This window comes from Aythya marila, assembly GCF_965140915.1.
Source record: "Aythya marila genome assembly, chromosome: 14".
Taxonomy (NCBI): domain Eukaryota; kingdom Metazoa; phylum Chordata; class Aves; order Anseriformes; family Anatidae; genus Aythya; species Aythya marila.
The window spans coordinates 12,173,826-12,198,368 of record NC_139055.1 but is presented as its reverse complement, the minus strand read 5'-3'; the positions used below and the strand labels follow the sequence as shown (position 1 = coordinate 12,198,368).

General features: G+C 45.3%; 3 protein-coding genes across 13 annotated transcripts in view; 2 read left to right on the top strand and 1 right to left on the bottom strand.

The window, feature by feature from the left end:
* The window catches only part of CYFIP2 (cytoplasmic FMR1 interacting protein 2), a 53,461-nt gene extending 48,745 nt beyond the window's left edge, over window positions 1–4,716 (top strand). For all 7 annotated transcript variants that reach the window (XM_082771601.1, XM_082771595.1, XM_082771598.1 and 4 more), the window contains one exon: window positions 318–4,716. In XM_082771601.1, coding sequence (XP_082627727.1) covers window positions 318–485 — 168 coding nt within the window. In that variant the 3' untranslated portion in view covers window positions 486–4,716. The remainder of the gene's footprint in view (window positions 1–317) is intronic.
* A 4,959-nt stretch (window positions 4,717–9,675) lies between these two features.
* On the top strand, window positions 9,676–18,936 carry NIPAL4 (NIPA like domain containing 4; the record flags this gene model as incomplete). Of its 3 annotated transcripts, XR_014318446.1 has the most annotated exons (8): window positions 9,676–9,789; window positions 11,172–11,420; window positions 14,063–14,119; window positions 15,088–15,178; window positions 16,217–16,377; window positions 16,482–17,065; window positions 17,502–17,936; window positions 18,695–18,936. XR_014318446.1 is itself a non-coding variant. In XM_082771381.1 (7 exons), exons 1-7 carry the CDS (start codon window positions 9,753–9,755, stop codon window positions 17,511–17,513), a joined length of 1,191 nt encoding a protein of 396 aa, XP_082627507.1. In that variant the 5' UTR covers window positions 9,676–9,752. The 3 variants fall into 3 exon arrangements, 2 of the variants coding, with proteins under 2 accessions (XP_082627507.1, XP_082627506.1); XM_082771381.1 differs by having other exon boundaries at window positions 17,502–18,936; XM_082771380.1 differs by lacking the exons at window positions 17,502–17,936; window positions 18,695–18,936 and having other exon boundaries at window positions 16,482–17,086.
* A 178-nt stretch (window positions 18,937–19,114) lies between these two features.
* Window positions 19,115–24,543, bottom strand: part of ADAM19 (ADAM metallopeptidase domain 19) — a 31,995-nt gene continuing 26,566 nt past the window's right edge. For 2 of the 3 annotated variants that reach the window (XM_082771377.1, XM_082771379.1), the window contains 2 exons: window positions 22,482–22,628; window positions 19,115–21,623 (listed from right to left, as the gene is read on the bottom strand). In XM_082771377.1, the coding sequence (XP_082627503.1) occupies window positions 21,549–21,623; window positions 22,482–22,628 (222 nt within the window). In that variant the 3' untranslated portion in view covers window positions 19,115–21,548. The remainder of the gene's footprint in view (window positions 21,624–22,481; window positions 22,629–24,543) is intronic. The other variant, XM_082771378.1, reaches the window with a different exon arrangement.

The window sequence follows — 24,543 nt, the reverse complement described above, 5'->3', positions numbered from 1 at the left end:
CAGAGAAGCTGGTATTTCCAGCAACCAGCCTTTGATCTCAGTGGCTTTATCAATAAGCAGTTGGGAGTCCTAACTCTAGATCGGTTAACACAGGACCACTCACTGACCTTGTTAATTCTCTCTTGAGTCATCGAACCCTATAATGAAGTGAGTCACCGGTCCCTGGGAGGTGCTAAGTGGAACTGTAACACGTGTTATAGCTGCTTTGCTTTAGCAGAGGTTTCTTAGCAGCAGGGCAGAGGTACCAATACTTCTGTCTGGTCAGATGACATGAAATTCTCTTCACTGACTGTTTTTCTCCTTCGCCATCCCTCCAGCCCTTGAAAAAGATGGCCGACAGGATCAGGAAGTATCAGATCCTGAACAACGAAATTTTTGCCATCCTGAACAAGTACATGAAGTCGGTGGAAACAGACAGTTCCACGGTGGAGCACGTGCGCTGCTTCCAGCCCCCCATCCACCAGTCACTGGCCACCACCTGCTAGTGTGGACACTACCCCTGTGTGCATTGGGAAGGGAGAAGAGACTGAGCCCAGAACAACTGGGAGGATGAACTTGACGGCATGCGACCTGGCAACAAAGCAAGACTGGGTATGCCTACGACACAAGGACGCATCTTCCCATCTGGCCCTGTTGAGTGCATGTTCTTCTGTACCATCCCTGTGACCCGTTTTACTTGTAGCTTTCAGACTTGGGGGCGGGTGGGAGCGGGCGGGCAAAATGTGCTTTTCTTCCATGAAGTGGTCTGTTTTTCCCTGTGATTCATCCAGTCTAACCCAAAACTCTGAAGCCATACTGCAGTCCCAGAGGTGGGGCTCCTGTCGGAAGAGCTGCGTGTTTCCGCAGTGCTGGGAGCCCGCTCCCACCACAGAAGCAATAGGGCAAATCAACCCCACCTGTGACGTGTGCCACCAGCCATGGGGCAGGAAGGTCTGAAGACAAACCCTGACTTGCTCTTTTGGGGAAAGAGGGGATGAAGGCAGGATTTTACCCGTGGAAGCATCCTGAGGACCAAGGAACGGCACAGAGGGGCTGGGCCTGGCCAGCCTTGGTTTGCTGCATGCCTCAGGCTGGGGCTAGCTGTGTGCTCTCTGTTAAGTTGTTGGCCTGTCTAGCATCTGCTAAAGGGAGCTTTGGCAGTCAGGATTCACAACAGTGATGAAATAGCTGTCAAATAACTCCTTGGCACTTCAGAAAGCTGGAGGAAATTGAAAACGGCCTGGCTTTTTCACTGCAATGGGACATCCACTTATTTTGATTCAAAGGTTCTCCCCTGAAGACACATCTTCCATAAAGTAAACAAGGACCATGGAAAAGATTGCATTCACATGAATATGCTTTTGTCCATGCTAATTTGGGTAAAAACAGTCACTGATTCTGACAGCAGGCAGCTGTAGTTACCTCAAACATACGTGATCTTTGATTCAGCTGAGGATGAGAGCTAGAATTTGTATCACAGAATGGCTTGGGTTGGAAGGGACCTTAAAGATCATCTAATTCCAACTCCTCTGCCATGGGCAGGGACACCTCCCACCAGACCAGGTTGCTCAAAGCCCCATCCAGCCTGACCTTGAACACCTCCAGGAATGGGGCATCCACAGCTTATCTGGGCAACAATTCCGGTGCCTCACCACCCTCTGAGTGAAGAATTTCCTCCTAACATCTAGTCCAAATCTCCCCTCTTTTAGTTTAAAACCGTCCCCTCTTGTTCTATCATTATCTGCCCAAGTGAAATTTGTGTATGCTCTGGAATCCTATTTCCCCTTGTTTTAGACAAATTCCTAGTCATCAAATATCTTTCTTGAGAGAATGGTGTGTATCAGCAAGGCTTAGTAAGCTTCCCATCACTCAAAAATGACAGAAACAGTATTTTCCAGACTCAAAAGCATTCTGAGGGAACACTGAAGTCTGTTTCCTTTTCCCACTCAGCTTGTCTAATAGCCCTGGAGTTATCAGATGTTGGGGAAAAAAAATCAGTAGGAACTTCAAGGAAGAATTTCAGAACTCATGGTTTTTCCCTGCTCCCCCCACAGAAGCAATACAAAACCTTGTGCTTGAAGCTAACAGAGATCAAACCACATGCTCCACGAGAAGATAATGATAGCATCACCACTAGCAATATTTTTTTTTCTCAGCTTTAACCAGATCACAGCAGGTAATTGCTGTTACAATATACAGATGTTATAATATATTCTTTTCATGCATCTCATCATGCCATGTAAACTGAATGCTACTACAGATGTTAAAAAGGCAGAGTCTGGGCATGTATTCTCTCAGAGGAAACATACTATTAATTAGTAGAAATGTCCCACATGGAATATTTTGTCTTAGGAAACAACAGCCAGCACTGCATTATTAGCAAGACGAGACCTTGCTGTGTGAGATGAATTTGTTCTCCCAGACACTCTCCTATTTCCTTGCTAATCAACAAATAACCCATACATGCAAAGTGCTGGACATTTTCACACCTTGAGTCTCCTTTAATAGTTGAGATAAACACTTAAACTGCTGGGAGGAACTAGTGCGGCACAGTAAGCTGTAAGTAAAATGAAATCTCAGGAAGTCTGGCTGAAACCTTTAAGTGGCGGGGAAGGACCCAGCCTCAGAAGGTGAGTTGTTTCCCTCACCTTGTAAGGAAGAGCAGCAAAAGAGCAATAAGGACCTGGGACTCTTGTTCTCTATTTACTTTCTCTACTAAGGATGTTAGTTCTGGTTTTCCATTGTGTTCCAACACTTCTACACTGCTGAAACTACTGGAGTGTGTCTACAGCTATATATATATATATATATATATATATATATATTTAAAGGAGGAAGAGAATCAAGCACTTTATTTTTTTTTGTGGAGAACAGGATACAAGCAAGACAGATCCAACCACGATCCTATTTTTCATGACCTAAATAGCAAATGCTTGTTGTTTTGGTATGAAAGTGTTGCTGAAAAGGTGGCACAGGTCTCTGGCTGTCAGAGCCATCTCTGAGCACAGCACAAAGTGAATGTCCTACTACGTCTGACATATTACAAGATGTTGGAGGCTTGGTAGAAAACAGCATGAGCAAGAATACAGAAGGATGAACTGTACCACACTGCCCAGTCTCAAATAGCTAGACAAAATAGGATATTGTAAGTTGAATATAAACATCTGCTTTCATCTCTTCAGGTTTGGAGTGAGTCATGAGATTTTTACCTAAACATCTCTCTTTACATTCTTCTGCTGTAGCTTTGGCTTGATAATTCTCTGAAAACCTGCAAAACACAGTTGTGTACTTGAACAAACAGGTGGATGAATAAACAGGTAGGTCTATTTTTTGCATTCGGATTTGCTGGCAGAATGGAACCCCTTCAGATTCTGAGGGGTGAAATGTTTTGAGCAAAACATCCGAAGTGCATGAACAAAATGTGAAATACTTTTGGCTGTAGAGTGGATGCAGCTGTTTTTGCCTTGTTGTTCAAGTAGTATGAGATCAGCTAGGGATAATCTTACAGTCTTCATTTCTGAGACTGAATGTTACCCTCCTTTTGTTATCTGTAGGATTCAACTCGTCTTTAGTTTCAGTTTTCTAATCCTCCTTGATTGTATTTGAGAGGTTCAGGCTTAGGTCTTCAAAAAACTCAGTGAAGTGTAATTTTTCCCCTTTTTTTTTTTAAACAGCATAATTGTTGGTGTAAATAGGGAGCAAATTTCTGACAGCAGGGCTAAATAATAACAGATTGTCAAAAGATCAGGCATATTCTCCACACTTGATTTTTTTTTTTTTTTTGCCAGGTTTGCATGTCTTCCTTGCAGATGTACTCTTATCCTCTAGTTTGCAGCCTTTCATGATCTGCAGACCTCTTATTTTTTCCTAGGAAAATGTGGACCCCTCCATGGATATTTTAAGTCAACTGACTACGGGCTCACTTTTGTTAACCTACATTCTCCTGATTACTCTGAAATAGTTGCAAACTTTGGGGTTTAACAACTGCCAGTTAGAACGTCTACTTCAAAGACAAGTTGTTGACTCGATACAGAAATTAGAGGGGGGCGAGGATGTTTTGCGTAATGAATGAAGTCAGACTCGATTGTAACAGTCCCTCCAGCTTTACCATTATGAAATGTGACTGACTATTGGCAGTGCAGATGCCTTTCTTGGATGACGTTACACTTGACTTTCAATGATACAATAGAAAGGGGAAGCAAACTAGTTCAAACTCAGCACTTCAGTGGTTTTCCTTTTAAACTGTGACAGCACTTATTAGCATTGAACAAAATGTTAGTCTTTTTTTCCTCCAGCATTACTCCAGTCAATAGGTTCATGTGTGTTTGAGAATAAAAGAAAAAAGAGTTGAAGGTGTAAAAAAAAGGAAAATATTCTCAAAAGCTCTTGTCAAATGTACCATATTTGTATGAAAAGCTGCTTGAGTTATTTTGTACAATGAGTTTTATTTATGGTGAGGTATATTTACGCTTGTGATCTGATACAGTGTTAAATTTTTGATCCATATTTGCTATGCAGCTGAAGATGATATTTTGTTTTTGTATTATTTTTTGCTGTTGTTCTAAAATTCAGCTAACAGGAGCTTCCATCTCCATTAGAAATGCTTCTGCAAGAGTAAAGCATCTGGTACATAGTGATATGTCCCGTAACACAGCAACCAACAGTGTGTACAACAAATGTGGGATGACTTTTGTGATGAAGAGAAATAAAAATTGGGCTCATTCATGAAATGGGCAAACTTTACCTCGTGGTGTCATTGCTATTTATGCAGTTATTCAAGGAAAGCCTCTGATTGCACCTGGCAAAAAGAGAAAGCTAGGATGGATGATGGTAGCATTTTGTTGCTAAAGATGTCAAGTTTGCCTATGAGAAACTTGATGATTGGAGGAAAACATACAAATTAAATTTTGTGGTAGAACTTTTTTTTTTTTTTTTTGGTGGTGGGATGTATATAATTAATAGCTTTGTTTTGAGTAGATCCTGTCAAATACTAAACTGAGGAGCTCATTTCCTCTCACTTCCACAGCCTTACCATCTCAACAGGGGACTTTGTATCCCAGGAGGCAATCCTTGCTTTTTTTTTTTTTTTCCTCCATATTTCCATTTGAAACCATTCTTCAAATTGTATTAGAAGCATCCAAGGAGTAGTTCTGTAGTGCAGGAGGAGCAGTGGGGACAGAGAGGAAAAGACTTCTGAGAGTTGAGCAGGCAGGGTGACACAACTGATGAGGCTCTGTAGCAGCAGGAGTGCCTACGCTCCATCAGCTCCAGGCAAAACACTGTAACTGATGTTCCCTTTCATAGCTTCTTCCCAAGGTTTCCTCAGGGGAACTGCTTCCTAGCTTAACAGAACTGAAAATGCAATGATTCTTCATGTAAAACTGGAAGTGAACGTCACACCATGACCAGGCAGCTCTGTTGATCTTTCTGATGTGTTTCAGGGGCACACGATGTGCCTGAAGCTGTGTGTAACACGCTGCCATGGAGATTATTTGCCTGCTGATTGCAAGTTGCCCAATGTTTACTAATTTCAAAGTTGTTCTGCAGTGGAAAATGGCGGAGAGGAGGGCAGGACGTTCTTCCTGACAGCTTCTGATACTAGGCAAGTTCTTTCTTCCATCAGATTTTTGTTGTTTTGTTTAAACTCGATAGCTGCTGTCTCATGGGCACCCCAGTGCTAACGCCAGCCTTAAGAGGTACTGAGCGCTCACAGGCTGCACAGCCTCACCTGGAGCCAGATGCACCCCTTGCATTGAGCATCAAGCTGCAAGAGCCTGAATTTTGGACAACAAACCTTGGGGACCAGTATCAAGAACACAGGCCCATATTTTTCTTCCACACATTCCTAAATAAATGTCCTCAAATTAATAGTGCTCTGCCATTGAGAAGAACAGTTCATTAATGATTGTTTCCCGATTTCAGAAGTGTAACAAAATGACCCTTTCTGTAACCCCTTCTGCAAGCCAGCAGTGCCCTTCACACCTAGTTTTGCTTCATTGAGGGTTTTGATACAAACTGGCAGGTAAGAGGGCTGCAAACACACGATCTGCTGACTGCACGCCACACCACCTCACAGCACCCACTGCTGGGATCCCTCCATGGCCCACAGAACATCCACCTCTCCATCACCAACCCTCCGCTCCTGTTCTGCCAGCGTATGGGGCCTCAGAGACCTGTATCACTGAACTGATGTGGATAAAAAATAACCCCGCAAGTGAGGCAGGCTGTGTTTTCTGGCATTACGAACCCACATCACTCAGCTTTTGTACAGCACAGAGCCACAGGTACTTGCACTGGCACAAGGGGTCAGCACAAAAAGGGTGCAGACCCATCGTGGGAGGGACGGGTTTGGGAACTCTCCAAGCTGGCATTGTCATTTAAAGTCCTGCAGCATGAAATGACAGCCTCAGCCTGCTGCAGACACTGTTACCTTGAGATAACCTGAATTAAAAGCTGTCTGCTCAACAAAAGTCCAGTCTTTCAAGCCTTGAGCATCCTTTCATGTTGCTGCACTGCAATCATCTGAACACCAGGCAATTCCCTTAGCCCCTACACAATCAGGTCACTGTCAGAAAGAGAAGGATTTACCCTCTCTTTGAAGCAGCGAACTGTTCCTTGGGGCCCTCAAACTATACAAAGCCAGAATATTGCAGCCCTGTTCTAAAAGTTTCCACAGGAACTTGGCCTAGCCAAATCCAAGGGCAAAAGTTTCCATCACCTGTTAGCAGGATACCTTCCCCATAATATGTAACACAGGGGAATTGATACCCAGTATTTTTCCTTTTTTTTTTTTTTTTTCCAAGCCAGAAGAGATGAGCAGAGAAGAGCAGGGGAAAGAAAAGCCTTTTGATGTTGCTAAAGATATTATTTGCATGCAAAGTTCTCTTGCTATATCCCCTGGATTCCAGTCAAGTTTTTTTAGCCTGGAAACCAGTATTTCAGGAGGAACTGCATTGTTAGGAGATGAGCCACTATGGAAGACTCCCTGATTTCTGATGAGTTGAGCCTTATTTTTAAGGAAACATCTGATGCGAGTATCAACCAGTGAGGTCATAGCTTGGAGCTGAATTCCCTTAATTACAGCCTTGCCATTAAAATGAGGATGTGAACCAATAACAGAGGCACTGGTTGCACCCCAGCTTTATTACTATCAGTCTGAACTTGCCCTTGACTAAGTGTAGCAGGCAATTCCATGCCAATCCTGCCCAGCTTTGAAATCCTATATTGCCATATAGAGCCTTGCTAAATCCATCAAATGCAACTCCTTTGACTTAGTGATTTTATATACCACACCCCCACAGTCCCTGCTCAAGAGAGGAAGGTATGACACACATCCCATGGCTGATTGCAGGATGGAATGAAACTTCTCCCACGGTGGGGACAGCTACACATGCTCCTTCCCTGATGTCTAATAGCATGAGCCCGTGCTGTAACATCCCCTCCTTTTGGGACCTCTTAGCTGTCACACCTTCTCCTTCCCCGGAGCTCAGAAAAGCTTCTCTTGCCCCTTATCAAATACCTTTGGGGTCAAAGACACACATGTGGTCACATTAGCCCAGTTCCCTTACGAAACCAGGCTACCAAAGGAAGGTAAAGCTGTGACCCCAAGTGCCTTTTGCTTTCTGCTGTGCTGCAGTCATTTATGAGGTCGCACCATTCCCAAAAAGACTATTGTAAGCTCAGAGCCCTGCCATAAAAATATGCTCCCTCCCTAACTCATCTAAAGCTCTGTGCATAGTGAGGAGCTCTCCTCTGTACAGGTATCAACAACACTCACCCACAGAGGCTTGGGAATCATTTTGGCCACACCTTAGCTGGCATAACTAAAGCACCATGGGGACTCCCAAGCCCTGGGGACACTGGACAAGGTCCAGCCAAGGGCAGAGACCCACAGCACAGAGCAGAGCAGCACGCAGGGGAACACAGGACATGGACGGTGCTTGCTTGTCCCACTCAGCCATCACCTCCACTTCTGCAATCACCCTCACATTTACACACTGCATGAATGGCTCACAACCAGCATCAGCAGGCAAATTTACAAATAAAGGCCAAACCCTGCCACCACTATCTAGCTCAGGGTGCCTTTCACCTGCATAATAAATAACAGCAGCAGAAGTTGCTTTCAAATCACTGATTAATCAACATACATTCGATTTCCTACATCAGAAATCACTGCCAGGCCATTTGGATTGATTATCAGGTGCTCCTGTGATGAGGGGCAGGACATGGGATTTGGCCAGTACAATCTTTCTCAGTCACCCTCAGGTTTGTGGCTGATGAACCGACCCAATTAAAATGAAGTGACTCACAAAATGCTGCAACATTTGCTGGGGAAAACGGTTGTACAGAGATACAATCAGGTGCTGAGTGAAGGATCCACGTGGTGCCAGCAATGCTGCAGCTTGATGGTCTGAGAGCAATTTCTTAGTAATGTGCAGATAATGCATTTTACGGTGAAAAATGCAAGTTTTCAAGCATTAAATACTGCAGATCTTACATTTTATTGCCTCATGAAAGGTACAGCGTCTACCCAAAAATGCAGGCTTGCTGAAGGAAACCTAAGCAGCTTCTATTGGTTTCACTTATCACTACTGACCTACAGCAAAATCCGGCGATTGGATCCTGCTGCAGTGCAAGGGCTTTCGTATCAGCAGTAGGTTTGTGTACACACGGTCACTGTGCACAAATACGGGGAGGACATCAGCAGAGGAGGGTGAAGATGAAGGTAAAGCACATCCAAGTGCAACAGCCTCGGAAATGTTCGCATTATTATGCAAATATTATCAGCAGGAGCAGGGACAGGAAGTTGATGAAGTTAAACTGCCAATGGAATAGCCACAAAGTGACGTGAAACGAATCCAAGTGATGGAGGAGCCCACACGTGCAGATGGACCACCCCAGGAGTACAGCAGGAGAGCCCCTACCCATCCCAGCAGGGCTGAAGCTGACCCTCTGAGGGCTGGGATTCAGCACAGAGGCAGCGAAGCCCTAAATCACAGCCACTGCTGGTAAAATTGTGCCCTGCCCTCGTGGCGCTCAGCACCTGACAGCACAAGAGTGCCCTTGCCGCTGCACGCTCGCCTTCTGTTGGTGTTTGTTTTTCAGATGTGCCTTTGCCGGCAGCTTGGCCTTCTCTTTGACTCGAAGGTCAGATGAGGGAAATCCGCCCTGACCTCCAGCACAGAGCATGGCTTCGCAGTGAGCACACGATGCGGGGAACCCTGCACCTGCCACAGAACCTCTGTTAGGATACATCCATCTTCCTTACACTGTGATATGTTTCTCAGCCCCCTTAACCTTGCCCTTTAGTCCTAAAAACTACTGAACCCAGCCACAGTAGTAAATAGGGAATAATAAACACTGAAACTTGAAGCAACAGGACACTTTCTGAAAAGTTTCCTTGCTACCCCAATACCTCCTGTGACAGCCTTAATTAGAGCAGCTGTGTTCAGGAGCACTGACAGAACTCAGGATTTAATTTCTCCTGCCTACTTTTAATTTGTTTTCCCACTCTCAGCACACACAGAGCACCCACAGCACCCCCAGACAGGGTCCCCCTCCACCCCCTCCCCATCCCGGGCACCCGAGGGGACAGCTCCGGGGGAGTGCCGGCTCCCTCCCGAGCCGCACCGGGCTGGGGTGCGAGGTTTTTAGGGGCGGTGGCTTGCATGGGAAGAGGCTCCCGGAGCTGTAAGCCTGCCCCGTGCCGGAGGAGGAGCCGGCTCGGGGTGCCCGGGGATGCCGAGAGCCCTGCGGAGGGCAGGACGGAGGAGATGGAGCGGCTGGGGGCGAACGGCAGCTGCAGCAACGGTGGGTGCACCCCGGGGCGCGGGGGGAGACCGGGGGCTGAGCCTGCTGCGGGCTCACCCCGGCTTCGGGGTTCGCTTTTGGGGTTGGGTTTATTTTTAAGGGGCAGGGAGAGTTCTGCGTAGGACATGGGAAAGTCCTTTCATTTACAAGGAGCGCAGAGCCCAGGCTGCGAGCACCGCGCAGCAGCGTGCCAGCCGCCCAGCAGCTGCAGAGGAGCTGCGTTTGAGTCTTTTTCCCTTACAGGGTGTCTAATCCGGGAGGTAACGAACCCCATCCCATGGCCCTGTGCCCTTTAGCACACCAGAGATTTCCACCCAGCTGAGGCAGAATTGCCCCCGTGTTTCCCAAGGAAATTGTTCCACAACGAAGGTGGTTTTTCCATTAGAAAAGCAACTCTGTTAGGGAAACTAATTCTAAGTCTTTAGAAACTAGTTTCTAACTTTCCTTTAGAAAAAAAAAAAGGTTGGAGCTAAATCCTGAGCTCTGTGTGCAGGGGACAGGGCTGGGGGCTGCAAAAGATTTGAGGCACTTTGTTGGGTAAGGAAGAGGTGGGACCCCTACTCGGGGAGCACTGTCAGCAGTTCAGCCATGGCACAGCCCCATCTGCCGAGAGAGATCCTTGCTCTGCAATCCCACCACGTGTTGAGGCAGAAGATGAGTCTTTTAGTAGAAAGAAACTTTTCCTGATGCTACCTAGCTGCTTTACTCCAGAAGACCACAGCCACACCACCTTTACTACACTCAGTTAAGACTGCAGGAGGGAGATGTGCTGGGTGTGGTAGGAACATGAGGGTAGGAGGAAGCTCAGCAATTTTCCCACCCACACAGCCACACACCTCAGCTGGGGACAGGTTCAGTGCTTTTGGTGTGGACAGTAGAGAACTGTGCCTGGTTTCAGCCCCCCCAACTCCAGCAGGACTTGGTGTCCTTCACAAGCACGCAGCTACACTGTGAGTGAGTGGAATAAAGCCATGGCAAAATAAAGCAATGCAGAGAAGAAACTTCAGTCCAGGATGAGCCTGTTGTCCTCATACGAGCAATCATGTGGCTCTGCTCAGTACACAGAGCCAGGACAAATTTGCAGTTGCAAAATGCTGGCAGTGCTCCATGTTAAACTCAAAGCACTAAGCCGCAGGCAAGCTGGCAGATGCAGGGTTAGGTGACCAGGAAGCACCAAAGCCTTTGGATCAACAAGGCTGGGTGCTGGTAAGCTGAATGCTGCCATTTCCTTGGGAGATTATAGAGGCATCCAAAGTTTGAGCTGGAGGTGTCAAGAAGCTGGGTACATGCAGTTATGGTGACAACATGGCAGTCCCAGGGCTAGCAGAGGCACACTTGAGGGTCACATCAGTAATTCTGTTTTATCTCCCATGGTCTCACAGGGTCTCTGCTCACCCTTTCGTGCCTTTCCCACCACGTTGTGTGCCAGGTGATCAGTGGTGCTGATCCTGCTGGCTCAGTCCATGACAATGGGACTTCAGATACGTCCTGGGTAGCTCGGCTGGAAAGCAATTATGGATTCTACATCGGCTTGGGTCTGGCTGTCTTCTCCAGCTTCCTCATCGGAAGCAGCGTCATCCTCAAGAAGAAGGGGCTGCTACGGCTGGTGGAGAAGGGAGGCACCAGGGCAGGTAAGGCTTTTGTGGGGGCCAGGAAGGGGAGGTCTGGCTGCTCCCAGAACTGCATGCATTGTCTAAAGCCCAGCACCCAGAAGGTGACACCTCTGGGTACACGCACTAGCTTTTTATGAGCAGTGTAAATATGACTTCTGTGAATGTATTTTTGTGCACGGGACCTGGAGACCAGTGCTGTGCTGCAGCTGAGGAGCTACTTCATAAAGCCTCATGTTAGAAGGGCTCGGCTACAAGCAGCATTACCTGCCTTGCACCACAGACAGCAAGATGCACACACTGTGTGTTCAGGTGTGCACCCCTCAGAAGAGCAATACATGCCCACTGCTGCTCTTACACAGAAAAATGTGGGACTAGGACAAAGCAGACAATTGGAAGCTCTTTGAAATGGTTTTTGCACAATGCTGCAAATCACCACCATACCACAGTCTGGAGCAAAACAGCACAGCTTCATGATCCCACTCTTGCTGTTATTGATGCACTAGGAGGCTTTGCCACCAAGTCACTGAGACAAGAATGCATCCCCACGTGCTTTAATTGTATTAGCAGGAGCCATTTATTCATGCAGGACTACACGCCTGCAATTTGTGTAAGCCTTGGTTGTGGTTTTCAGAAGCGATACATCTGAGGTATGTTGCTCAGCACGTTGGCTGATAACTTTCTTCTAGCACCAAGGTCTTGGGGTGAGGTGTGTGTTTGTATGCATATGCATGGATGGGGAATGGTGGAGGAGCACTGCCTACAGCTGAATTGCACCGTGGAGTTGGACACAACCCATAAGCATTGCAAACATTTGCTCTAGCAGCAGCTTAAGTCCTACCTGGCAGGTGACCTACTTACATAACTACAAAATGATTAAAATACTACCGCTTCCCAGTCCTGGTCCGGGAGCAGCTCTTAAGTCATTTTTACAAAGGAAGCCAATATCACTGTCTCCACATGGTGACACAAATGCATGAAAAGGTAAATGACCATACATTCAACCCACAGGCAAGCAATGCCACCAGTAGCACCTAAGCCACAGTCCAGTCTCAAGTCCGCTCCCATCCCCATCCCACACATTAAGCCATCCACATGTAAATGCCAAAATCACATGGGTTTGATTTTCAGCATTGTATTCACACAATGAAATATCAGTGCTGTTTCAGTTCTGCCAAGTTTCCCTCTTCTCCCTCCCCACATCAACTTCTCATGCAACAGAGCCAAGCTAGTAAAATGGAGCAAACCTCTCCCCCTGTTTTTCAGAATATTTTACCAGGAATTGATGACAAAAATCATAGCCAACAAAGAATTCTCCAGAAACAAAAAAAAAAACAGCAGTTTCTAAGGAATACCAAAACAATGTTTGAACTCCAGCATCTGTGAACTTAAGAAACCAGAGGATGAATTCTAGCAAAAAAAAAAAAAAACAAAAAAAAAAACACCTGCATATCTCAAGCTTTTCTTATCCACGCCTTCATCCTCCTTTTCCCTTTCTTTTCCCTTATCTCAGTCCTAGTACTTCAGCCCTGAGTGCATCCCATTTCTCCAATGGGGGGGGTCAAACAGTGCTGTTACTGACACTCCTGTAAGGCTGGACTTAGCAAGCACATGGGCTCTCTGACCCACTAAAAAGAGTTCACAATGTTAACAGGCTCAGGCTCCTACCATATAACATAAGTTGAAGCTTAAGACCACAGCTGAGTTAGTTCCAACACAATATGACCATTTTTTCCTCATTTATACGCACGTTTTCCTTTATTGAACTTCAATGCCAGGAATCATTTGTCATCAGAAATGGTCACAAAGCAACAACTCCACATAAGACAACCTTAGAATTTCTGACAGTTTGGGCTGAAGCCCTACGACACAACACAACACGCCAAAAAAGCGGAGCTCTTGTAGGACAGGATGCCTGGAGCCTTTACCACAATAATGCAACAACATGAACTACCACAACCTCAGACAACGCAACCAGCCAGCTCTCTCCTTTTATCTTTCACATAGCCATAACCTTGACTTGAGCTTGATTTAGAGAAAACTCATTGCCTTACCTTAGTACCCATGTGCAGGACTCCACAGCGAGCCAGTGGGGTGCAAGGTACAGCACAGCAGCTTCCCTGGGGAACAGCCTTTGGGTGGGGGGCACCCAGTGTGGAGCAGCCCCCTCTGTCCTTCATCCCTCTGCTCCATGATCCCTTCTCTCAGGGAACAGGGTGGGCAGGTCAGTGGGACATCCAAGATGAAGCACAATGAACCCACAGAACTTGAGCTAGGGCCTTCGTTACTGGGTCAGGGCACAGGGTCACCACGATGAACCAGTGAAGATGACCACTGCTGCCAGGGTTGAAGGGCAGCTGCTGCACCCCAAGCTGATAACCTCTGTTACTTTGGAGCAATGGATACCACTCCCTTTGCCACACAGGATTAAACAGCTGCTTTTATTGTATTGGCATCATCCAACCCCAAGCATCACTTTCTGTTCATCCCTTTACCCAGCATAACTTTCATGCAGAATTGCATGTCTGCAGCTTCTGTCCTTCCAGGACATTTTTTTAGTCACACTTCTTGTAACTTATCCTCTCCAGAGGACCATTTGTCACCTCTTGCTCTGAAGAACGTTATCGTTAATTTCTGCATATCTGTGTGCTTCGCTTCCCCAGGAGATGGAGGCCACGGCTACCTGAAGGACTGGCTCTGGTGGGCTGGCCTGTTAACCAGTAAGTAGAAGCTGTTTACCTGGGTTTGCAGCTTTTGCAGGGTCTGTCCCTGTGCACGATGTGTGGAAGGAGTCCAGCATCTGGCAGCACAAGGCCTTATTGCTGATATTCCCCTGGGCCTCTTAAGGCAAGCAGAGGCAGCAGGCCTCACACTGTCTCTGTCACCATCCACCAGCCTTGCAGGAGGGCTGCAGTAGGATTTGTTAGCTCAGCTTTACCTCATCAAAAGCATGAAAAGCCAGATTTTAATAATGCAGCTGATTGTTATGCCTGTGTACCATGCACAGGGCAAACATCTCCTGTGGGTGCCTCAGGTCACCAGGAAAGGTTGTTGCTGCAGCATAGGGGAGATAATGAGGTGTTGGTAGCAGTTCCCTTCGTGAGGAAAATTGGTTTTCCCTTAGAACAAACCTCAAAGCCTTCACACACTGTAACAGTAGAGCATTCCTCCAAACCTGAGTCAGAGCTGAGCAGAGAGCAGTAGTCTCACAAGAAGGTTCTTCAGAGCAATCTTCCTTAGCTCTCACCCCAGCAGCAGCTCAGGAGGCCCCCCAGGCTACAGCTCTCAATCCAGAGGACAAGGACAGCTCCACCAAAGGGTACCCCTACCCCTTGAGGGGACATTTATAGGTGGAGCAGCCTGTGCCCTCCCAGCTCCCAGGGCTGCCCACCCACTCGCTACAGCCCCTGATGGGCTCTAGCTGTGTGGCTGGGTTTGGGGCCTTAATGAGCTGACTGGGATTAGCTGTGACATGACCCAGCCCTGGCACCATCACCCCAGCCCTTCTGCTTGCATCACTTGCACCAGGGATGTTTTCACCACCATCTGACCCTGTTCAGAAGCTGCAAGAAACACCCTCGTAAAATCCCCTCTCTAGTAGACCTCTTGCTAGTCTGCAAGTCCTCAAGAGAAAGCACAAAAAGTATATTGTAATTCACTGGTGTTTGTTTTTCTTGTGTTTGTTTAGTGGGTGGAGGGGAAGCTGCCAACTTTGCTGCCTATGCCTTTGCTCCTGCGACTATTGTCACGCCTCTGGGAGCCCTGAGCGTGCTCATAAGGTGATTTACGTGTCCATGGCCTGCAGTTGGACATCTTTTATTTGCCTGCTTGTCTTTTAAGACAGGATGACTTGAAATAGTGCTAATATGGTTTATTCTGCCCAAAGGAAAGAATGTCTTGGTGTTTTCAAAAAAATACAGTAACAGTTGCTGTCCTTTGGGGGGATCATTCAGAAAACAATGAATTAAGTAGCATGCCCTTGAGATATTGCATGTGGCTGTGATTAGCAGCTGCACACAATTCCATGCAAAATTGTTGTAACTATCAGTGTTACTTCTTTCATTATCCTAGTTCTTTAGCCAGTAAAAATATACATCTCTCCCTGTCTATATATATTTTCTTGTCATGAAGAGAACTAAAAATCTGAAAGTGTCAAAAATATTAAGCTTGATTTTTACTGTTTTTCTATGTTTGCCTTCTATTTACTGGGCTTTTAAGGTGCTCTGATATTGTGTCTTTAAAATTTTGCCTGTTGCCAAAATGGCTCCAAGTACTGAAGGTCATATGGAAGGACTGTTACTGTAAAATGCATGAGCAAATTGAGACTTAGGACTGCTGTGGTATCTTGTCCTAGAGTGTTTCACTTTTATACAAAACAGATAGATATTTTTTTGCAGACATATTGAGAACTACATTATGTTCAAGTTTCTCTGGACTTAATATTTCTGATATCAAGTTAAAATTAACATAGCTCTTTTGTGGTTACTTTTTTTCTCTCTATTGCAATGCTCCTTGAATTCACTTCTTTGGGCTCTAAAGGCTTCACAATGCCCAAAAGTTCACAAGTCAATCTGGAACCCCCGAAAATCTCTCTGAGGATGTGCTAACACATTAAGTATTTTTTCACCTTGCTGATATGTGAGCCATGATCTGCAGAGCTGCATCTCTGCAAGTCCAGATGCAATGTGAATATGTGTTAATATATTACAATCTAACAAAATTGTTACAAATCAGTGTCCTTGTATCATGTCTTTTACATTATTTTAGCTGTAAGGACTTTAAAGCACCATCAGACCTTGTTTTTCTGTTCTGTGCAGTGCCATCCTGTCGTCATATTTGCTTGGAGAGCGGCTCAACCTGCTGGGAAAGCTGGGCTGCATGCTGAGCCTTGTGGGCAGCACCATGATGGTGATACATGCTCCAGAGGATGAGGAGGTCACCACTCTGGATGAAATGTTGTCTAAGCTGAAAGAGCCAGGTATGTAGGAGGTTATTTTCTTTCTCAGGGTTTGACAGTAGGTACTGCTCAGGCACCCATACCTACTACCCAGATTTGAGTTGTTGTTTCTATTCCCCATTCAGGTTTCCTTGCTTATGCTGCAATCCTCTTGGCTGTGTGCTTCCTCCTGATCTTCTACCTCGCACCCCGCTATGGCCAGAGCAACATCCTCATCTACCTCACCATCTGCTCCGTGATCGGTGCCTTCTCTGTGTCCTCAGTCAAGGGCCTGGGTATTGCCATCAAGGGGTTCTTTGCTGACCAGCCTGTGCTGCAGCACCCACTGACATGGATCTTGGTCATCACACTGGTAGCGTCTATCACTACCCAAATTAACTACCTCAATAAGTCTCTAGACATTTTTAACACCTCACTGGTGTTTCCCATCTACTATGTGCTATTCACCACCATCGTCATCACAACTTCCATCATCCTCTTTAAGGAATGGGTCGCTATGACCGTAGTGGACATCATTGGGACAGTTTGTGGCTTCCTCACCATCATTTTGGGAGTTTTCTTACTCCATGCCTTCAAAGACATGGATGTCAGTTTAGGGAATCTGCCACAGATCCTCCAGAATGAGCAGCAGGCACCAGTCACCCGAGATGACAAGAACATCCTGATAGAGGTGGACAACTCCAGCATCGCTCCAGAGGATAAACCTAAAGTATTCATGATTTATACCTAGCACTTTGTATTCAAGTGTTTGAAGGTTGGGTGAAAACTGCTCTGACTGGGTTGATGTCAGTATTCCAGACGCTGTTGAGCAATTTAAAAAAGGAACAGCAAAGGCTAAAACCAGCAGTGTCTTATCCATGGTTTGGCAGAGTCAAGCCAAGGCTTTCAGTGGGTTGTAGACTGGATCTTTGTCATGGGGCATGCTTAATTGTCACCAGCCATTGAAAATGAAAATCTTCTTGAAATCAGATGCTCTAGGGACAAAGCCCCTCTTCGATGCCCCTTCCCATCTCTTATTGTTGGCAGGGCTAATGCTTGCTCTGCACTCCTTCCCCTGGGTGGAGATACCATTGATATGTTTATTTCCAGACCCTGATTAATTCACTGATTAGTGTTTTTCTGTTTGTTTGCTTTTTCCTTTCTAGACACTCGCATGAACTCTAAAATACACACCAGTATCTCAAACAGAGGTGAAAGAAAAGGACTGAAGGATGTACTCCTGCTATTCAGATTCTGCTCATCCATGTTTAATTATTTACTCTGCAAATATAAATTCAGAATAGTGGTAAAATATGGTGAATTTTGGAATAAGTGTTCACTGGCAGGATCCAAGCCATAAAGTGTTTATACAGGCATATGGAAGAGAAATCTTTTTACACTTTTGTTTTTGGTGAGGTGCAGGAGTTTCCCTGCAGCACAGTGTTAATTAGTTTTATGTGTTGTTGTTTGTTCTGATTTTTTTTTCCCTTAGGAACCGTAGTGCCTAGATTGTGTTGATGCTGTTGGTGAAGCTACAGAGCCTGATCTAGACCTCACCTGAGTGAAGGGCAGCCCCTGCTCAGGCTGGAGAGCTTTGACAGGTAAACCCCATGGCAGGAGAACACCTTCTGCAGGATTTTTTTGGGGTCAATGAAAAATATTTTCAGCCTGAAAGATCAAACAGGTGTAAATTTTAAGATTGTTTTTCTTAACAAATGTCTTAACCTTGGAGAACCCACCCAGCTCTTTGAGAGGTGGTATTTACTGTTGATTTTCAGCTTTCCTATTACCTGTCCTACTATCATTTAAGCTGAAAAGTTGTTTTTGTTTAGAGGGAAGTCTGAGCTGCACATTAAAAGCCAAACAAGCCTAGATGGGCGATGCTCTGCAGAGCTGTCAAGCTGCAGTTTATCCTAGAGTGGTCCCATCCACCCCCTCCATCTCTATGGATCTGATTTAAATGTTATATGAACTCCTGCTCTCAGGTCATTTTTCGACCTCCCACCCCCTTGTATTTGCATTGGTGGTGGGGATGAAGGGATGGAAGAAATAACATTTTGAGCTTGGAGGAGGAAAAGGGGGAAAAAAAACTGCATTTAAAAGTTTCTCCCATTTTGCTGCTAGGTCCCATAGAACAGGGAGACTGGAGCCCATTTTCTCACAGCAGATCCTAAATCGGGAGCAGAAAAGCCTAATCCAGGTGTGCGGGGTTTACAGTCTGGAGGATGCTGCTGACCTCGTTTTAGCCAATCTGGATGTTACTAAAGAAACGTGACTTGTGGTTAGAGGTGGGAGGATACAAGCTCTTATTAAAATAACATTTCAGTACTTTTTTTTTTTTTTTTTTTTTTTTTTTAAGGTGTAAAGGGAAATAAAGACTTTTTCAAAAACCCTTGAAGGTGGATCTGAGAGATTAATGATTTCGCTGGTTTTACTGGTACAGCCCCAAAGGATGAACAAACTGAAGGAAAGCCGAACAAAGCGTAGAGCAACTAGGGCAGAGTAAGCCAGCAGCGCCCTCCTTCGGTCACAGAAAATAAGCCAAGTAATTCTCTCTAGCCTTAATTTTGGCATCCTAATTGGCGCAATGCTTTATTTTAGAAATAGACTGCAAATAGGACTCATTGCTCTCAGTGCCTAGAAATACATTTTAGGAATATTATTCCTCCAGAAATCCTACCATCTGTGGACAAAAGCCACATTTTAAATGAAGGACTGAACCAATGTTAAAAAAAAAACCACAGTAACAGAACATTTGTTAATGACAACTGATAAATTTATTAAAAACTAGGCAAAAGGCACAATGAATTGCATTCTTCAAGTATTTGCATAGATGCACAGAGAGCATTATTGTAAACCTTTACTGTGTGGACATAAGAGAAAGTGAGATGTATTTTTGTACATGTTCTTCCAAGTAACATTGCATTTAAAAAAAAAATAATCATATTTTAGCATCTTTATTCCTCCTACAGTTCCCCTATTATTGTTCATTCAACTGGCACACACGTGAAAATTTGATAGGACTTAAAAAAAAAAAAAAAAAAAATACCTTTTAGAGATTTTAGGATATTCCAGTAATAAGTTTTCCATCAGGGTTTGGGCATCTCTAGATGTTCTCCAAGCTTTGTATATATGAGGACGTTTCTTATAAGCTTGACCCCATGCTCACATGGAATGCAGTAAAAATATTCTTACTGATTTTTGGTGGTCATTTGATAAAGATCAGGGGCTGTAGCAGAAATACACTGTTGTCTGCAGTTAAAAAATCCAGTTCTGGTTGAATCTGTACTAACTACAGCAGACACTGTATGCACCCAGCTTACTGCAGACAAGACTGCTGGGTCTCCACCTGTGAGCAGTAAACAACAAATCTGGGGGTTTGAATATAGCTTGTTTACATGTAAAATAACCCAACTATAGAAAAAGACAATATAAAGATTAGAAAGGTAAAGCCTTTCACCTGACAGCCATTATTTCAGAGAGGAGTAATTTAGGCTGGTTTCTTTTTTGGGCATACAGAAAGCAAGGAAAAAGTCCAAAATGATCAAGATAAGGAATAATCAACCGGAAATTCAAGATACACCCTGTATGCTGTTTCCTTGTGAAGAAAGAGGTAGTAAAGTTGTGAAAAATGGTGTGGTTTCAGTCATCCTACAGATACACTGCTAAAAATAACTTAATGAGTGCTCAAGGCTTTGTCTGTTGCTGTTGGTTCTTCTCCCTCCTCCCTCGACCCCATCAGCAGAGCTTTGGTAAACAGAACCATCAGAACAACATTTCTTTTTCTTTAAGCCAATAATACAATTTCTCACATGTGCAGCAGCAAGCACACTGTTTGAAGAGTTGTCCATAACAAAATCACACACAACACCATATTATTACAACCATAGCTACAGAACTCATTGTGTTCTCCTAGAAAATAACTTAAAGGAAAAAGAGGAAAAAAAAAAGAAAAAGTAAAAAAGAAAAAATGGCATAACCAAAGGTCTTAATTTAAAACCCTGAGGAAGAAAACATACAAAACCCCAAACAATTAGGAGAAAAAAAACAAATTCAGAAGGGAGGGTCCTCAGAGTTAGAACCATCAGCTGCTTAAAGTGCACATGGACAGCTCTCTCCATCTGAGTCCTTGAGAAAAATCCGTGGAGTAAATAAGCTATGCTAAAAAAGCACCATGTGTCATATTAATATTTCTGCTGTCTTACCACCTGGACAACATTAAGGTAGATTTCTCACTGGTATGGCAGCAGACAGCCTGTGCTGAATTATTGCTCAGCACAGACCAAAATCCTGAAAAGACACATGCAAAAGTGTCTACTGATTATCTGTGGTACCGCATGGTGGAGAGGAGGTTTCAGCACTGCTTTTGCTGTGCTTCCTTCTGGCCATTTGCTCCATGTCTTGTCTGGAGAGTGTCCCTGTCGTACCTTGGTTGTGTCCCAATGACACGGATGAGAGTGCATGAGCCATGCTGCTGATGCTGTCAGGTCCTACAGCACCAAGACAAGATAAGCAAGTGCTGGAGGACAGACAGGCTGCAAAGCCCTTGCTGAAGATGGTTTTATGGGGAAATAATTAATACACTCTATTAAAGCTAACCAGATTCCACAGTGACTCACAAATGATTTTAACCAGTAATATTCCCATGGTTTGCTCTCTGTTGTGGCCCAGTTTGCCAGCCACTGTAAACTGAATAAATTGAAGAAAGTTATCAACAGCTGCCTCCTGGTCTCCCAAGAGGCAATGGTTTCTGTATAGCACCAACATATGCTTCTGCAGCTGCTTGGATGGGCTGAGAAAGCAAACAGGGCTTGCTCTTACATGAAAACCCATCAGGGCCATCACCTGCACTGCCTGAAAACACTTAAATAACTGTTAAAACCACCTGAAGCCCACATCACCCCATCCCTGCATTGGATATTGCACAATAATATATAAATACCGTATAAACAAGTCATCCCTATATGGAAAAGGATATTAGCAGATAGGGGTTCAGCTTGGCGTGTACCAGCTCAGTTCCTGGGCACACTCCTGCCAAGCCTGACTGCAGCTTGTTGAGTCACATAGGAAACAGATGAAACCAAGGGAGAGGAACTGAGAAATCATCTGTGGCCCTCGATTGTGTTTTTTTTTTGTTTGTTTGTTTGTTTTTTTGGGTGACGAAGGCCATTCAGTCCCTTGTGAAGGCTAGAGTCAGCTGGGAACAGACTGGTTCATGGGTGCACACGGAAGCCCGACTGTCCCGCTCTCAAGAAGTTTCCTGCTCCAGCTGTCCCGACACTGGTATTCTGGATGAGACAGAAAATAGGGAAAAGAGAGGGGTGAGCACTGATGAAAGAGAAAAGGCTTTCCTGAGCTGCTGCTACAGCAGGCTGGGGAAGGCTGTCCCCATTCAACACTGCACATTCACCCTAATGGGTCACATAGGAAACTATGCTGCTCTCTGCCCATAGCACGATGATGTTCATGCAGGATTTGTCACTTTAACAGCCAGCCTCAAGTACGGTTCAGGCTGGAGGCTGAACCTGTGGTGTGTGGAGTGGAGGTGTTTTGTCTTAAGGGGTCCAGATTGCTAGAGCTGAACTCAGCAGCACAAAGTCCCTTATTAATTGTTCTTATTAAGGACAATTTTGGTAAACGTTCCTCAGAGAAAGCATATCAGAGTGGCTGGAGAGTGTTCCTGACCCTTGGAGGGTCCTCAAACCTTGTCTGGGCCTTTCTGTGTTGCTGCTCTTCGTTTTGTGTCACACCTTGACTCCCTCTGCTCAGCCCTACTCACATGAAAACTTTATCTGAGGAAGTGCCCAGGGATGTGGAGAACTGGATCGGTTGTTCCAGAATGTGGCATGGCTGCTTATAGTGCCTGCACCGAGCAGTTCTTGGAGCCTGATCCCTTTTAGGATCAGTCACTTTTGCTGCAGGATTTAGGATCAGGCATATTGTTTGACGCAATAAATGCTTCATACATACTAAGTGAAAACAGAGGCCTCTGCAACAAAGCCATGCAACACAACAGCCTTTCCACTGCCACCCGCTGGGGCTGTGCAGAGGTGTTTTACAGCATGAGAGTGAGGTTACTCCCCCGACAGTCAGACCACGTCCTGTCAGTGAGGGCTTGTGGCCTTGTCACCACGCTCAGTGCCCACCTGCCCCGCAGGCTGCAGCTGTCCTGGCGTCTTGGGGCGGGCAGGAGGCAGCGGGAGGGCAGGGCTGTCCCCGGGCCTTCCTCTGGTTCTGTTCGGGACTGGGTTGGCTGGCAAAGCTCTTTGGGGTGGCTGTGGCCTAGAAACGTCCTACACAAGAAAGAAACAGTTTTGAGTTGTCAGCCCAGAGAGACATCCGACCTGAAAGCAGAAAGAATTCTTGTATTCACTTCACAAGGCCTGAGCTTCTGAGCATGGCCACAGGTCCTTCAGACCTCTTGGGTTTTTAATTTTTGAGAAGTCAGAGACAGAAGGCTGGGTATGCTGCTGCCCAGCTTGAGGTCTCTGCTTTGGAGTTAGCACAGTGATAGTACAATCTAATGGCTGCGTGGTGCAAAGCAGGAGAAACCTTATAGACCAGGCAGGAGGCCCCACCACACCTCAGCCCACAGCATCTCTGCATGAGACAAAGGACCGATGGAAAAACTACGATTACCTCCTGGCATGCAAAGACCTCTCTCTCTCCGACACAGGGAGGGTGTACAGGAGCTGCTGCTATTGCTTATAATATTTGTGCAGGGGATTAGTGGTTTTCAATCTGTAGCTTTTCAACTATCAAGTTTCAATGAAGACCAGATGGTTTTAGGCTGCTGGGCAGCTGGCGTCTAACCAAGCACAACCAAACAGGATGACATGGTTACCTTGCTTTGCCTCCTAAATGAAGCTGTGGGCTGAAAGCACATTATGTTATAGCTGCTAAGGGATCCAAAAGTTTTGAGTCTTGAATTTTCCATGAAATTGGGAAAACTATATTCTAGAGCCTTTAAATTACACACATTATTGATGCATTTGAAGTTGGAAGTGAGTTTCACGTGCATACATTCACTACACGATAGTGAACCTCACATAGGATGTACGGGCATGGCCATACAATGACTGTCAACCCTGCGCACATATGTTTGCCCATACACAAACATACTCTCAGACCTCCTACATTCAGTTATTATTTTGTTTGTTCACACAGCTGTCCCTAATAGGATACTCTGAGCATTATATTTTCCATTTGTCTAATGAATTTCAGCATAAAGCATGCCCCTGGGGAGAAGTTAGCCACACGAGAGCTAACTGACTGTTGTTGCTTAGTTTCTGTGCTAAGTCACTAGCTTACAGGTGTTGATTTAATAAACACAGCTGTGTTCAAACTTGGAGGGCACCCAAAAACCCTGCAATCTCCTTAGACTATGTATAAACACAATGTTTGGTGGCTGTATCGGCTGATGTCTGGGGATTAACTGCTCTCCAAGAACCTTGCCCTATGACTGCAGGAGGGAGAAAGCAGGCTAAACACCACCAAGAGCTGGGTCCAAAGAGCTCATATTGGGACTGCAAGTAAGCAAATCTGGCAAATGCTGCAAATGTCTAGGAAGGACACAGACACTAGCAAACAGTGAAATTGATGACTTCCTCTCTGTATCTTCTAGATCTTGTGGCTCTTCTCCAACCCAGAAATGGCAAGGTTGCTTTTGGAAATCCTAGGACAAATGTCCTGTCTAGTAGGTCTGACATATAAAGAGACTGGATGTGTTGGAGAGGGAACACAATGGAGACTGTGGGGAACTTGTCAACAAGCAGCTGGGAAGGATACCTATTCCTTATTGATTAGAGTCAGCTTCCTGCTTTTGTTTTAGTTTTCTTTCCTGCCGAAGTGCCGGCTGTTCATAGGAACAATGGAGCTAGAAACAAATCCCATTCAGTAAAATATTTTGGTTTTGTTTTCCTCTATATCCTTTGGAGAGACTGCCTGAGCCAGCCTCCTGCTTTCCCCTACAACTGAGGCCTTTTCTTCTCTTCTGAGCCTAACAAAATAAAGCTAGTTGGGGAATATTTTGGTAAAATGGATTTAAGTCAGTCTGAGTGATTTGCAATTTTTTCACAAGCATGTGGGATCTTTATTAAGCTTAGAAAAAAAAACACCAGCAAGAGAAGTAAATAAGTACCCCATAGCCTTAAAACCCTCAAAGTAACTTGTGGTTAGGATGCTCCCATAAGGCAGGGTCAGTCTGGG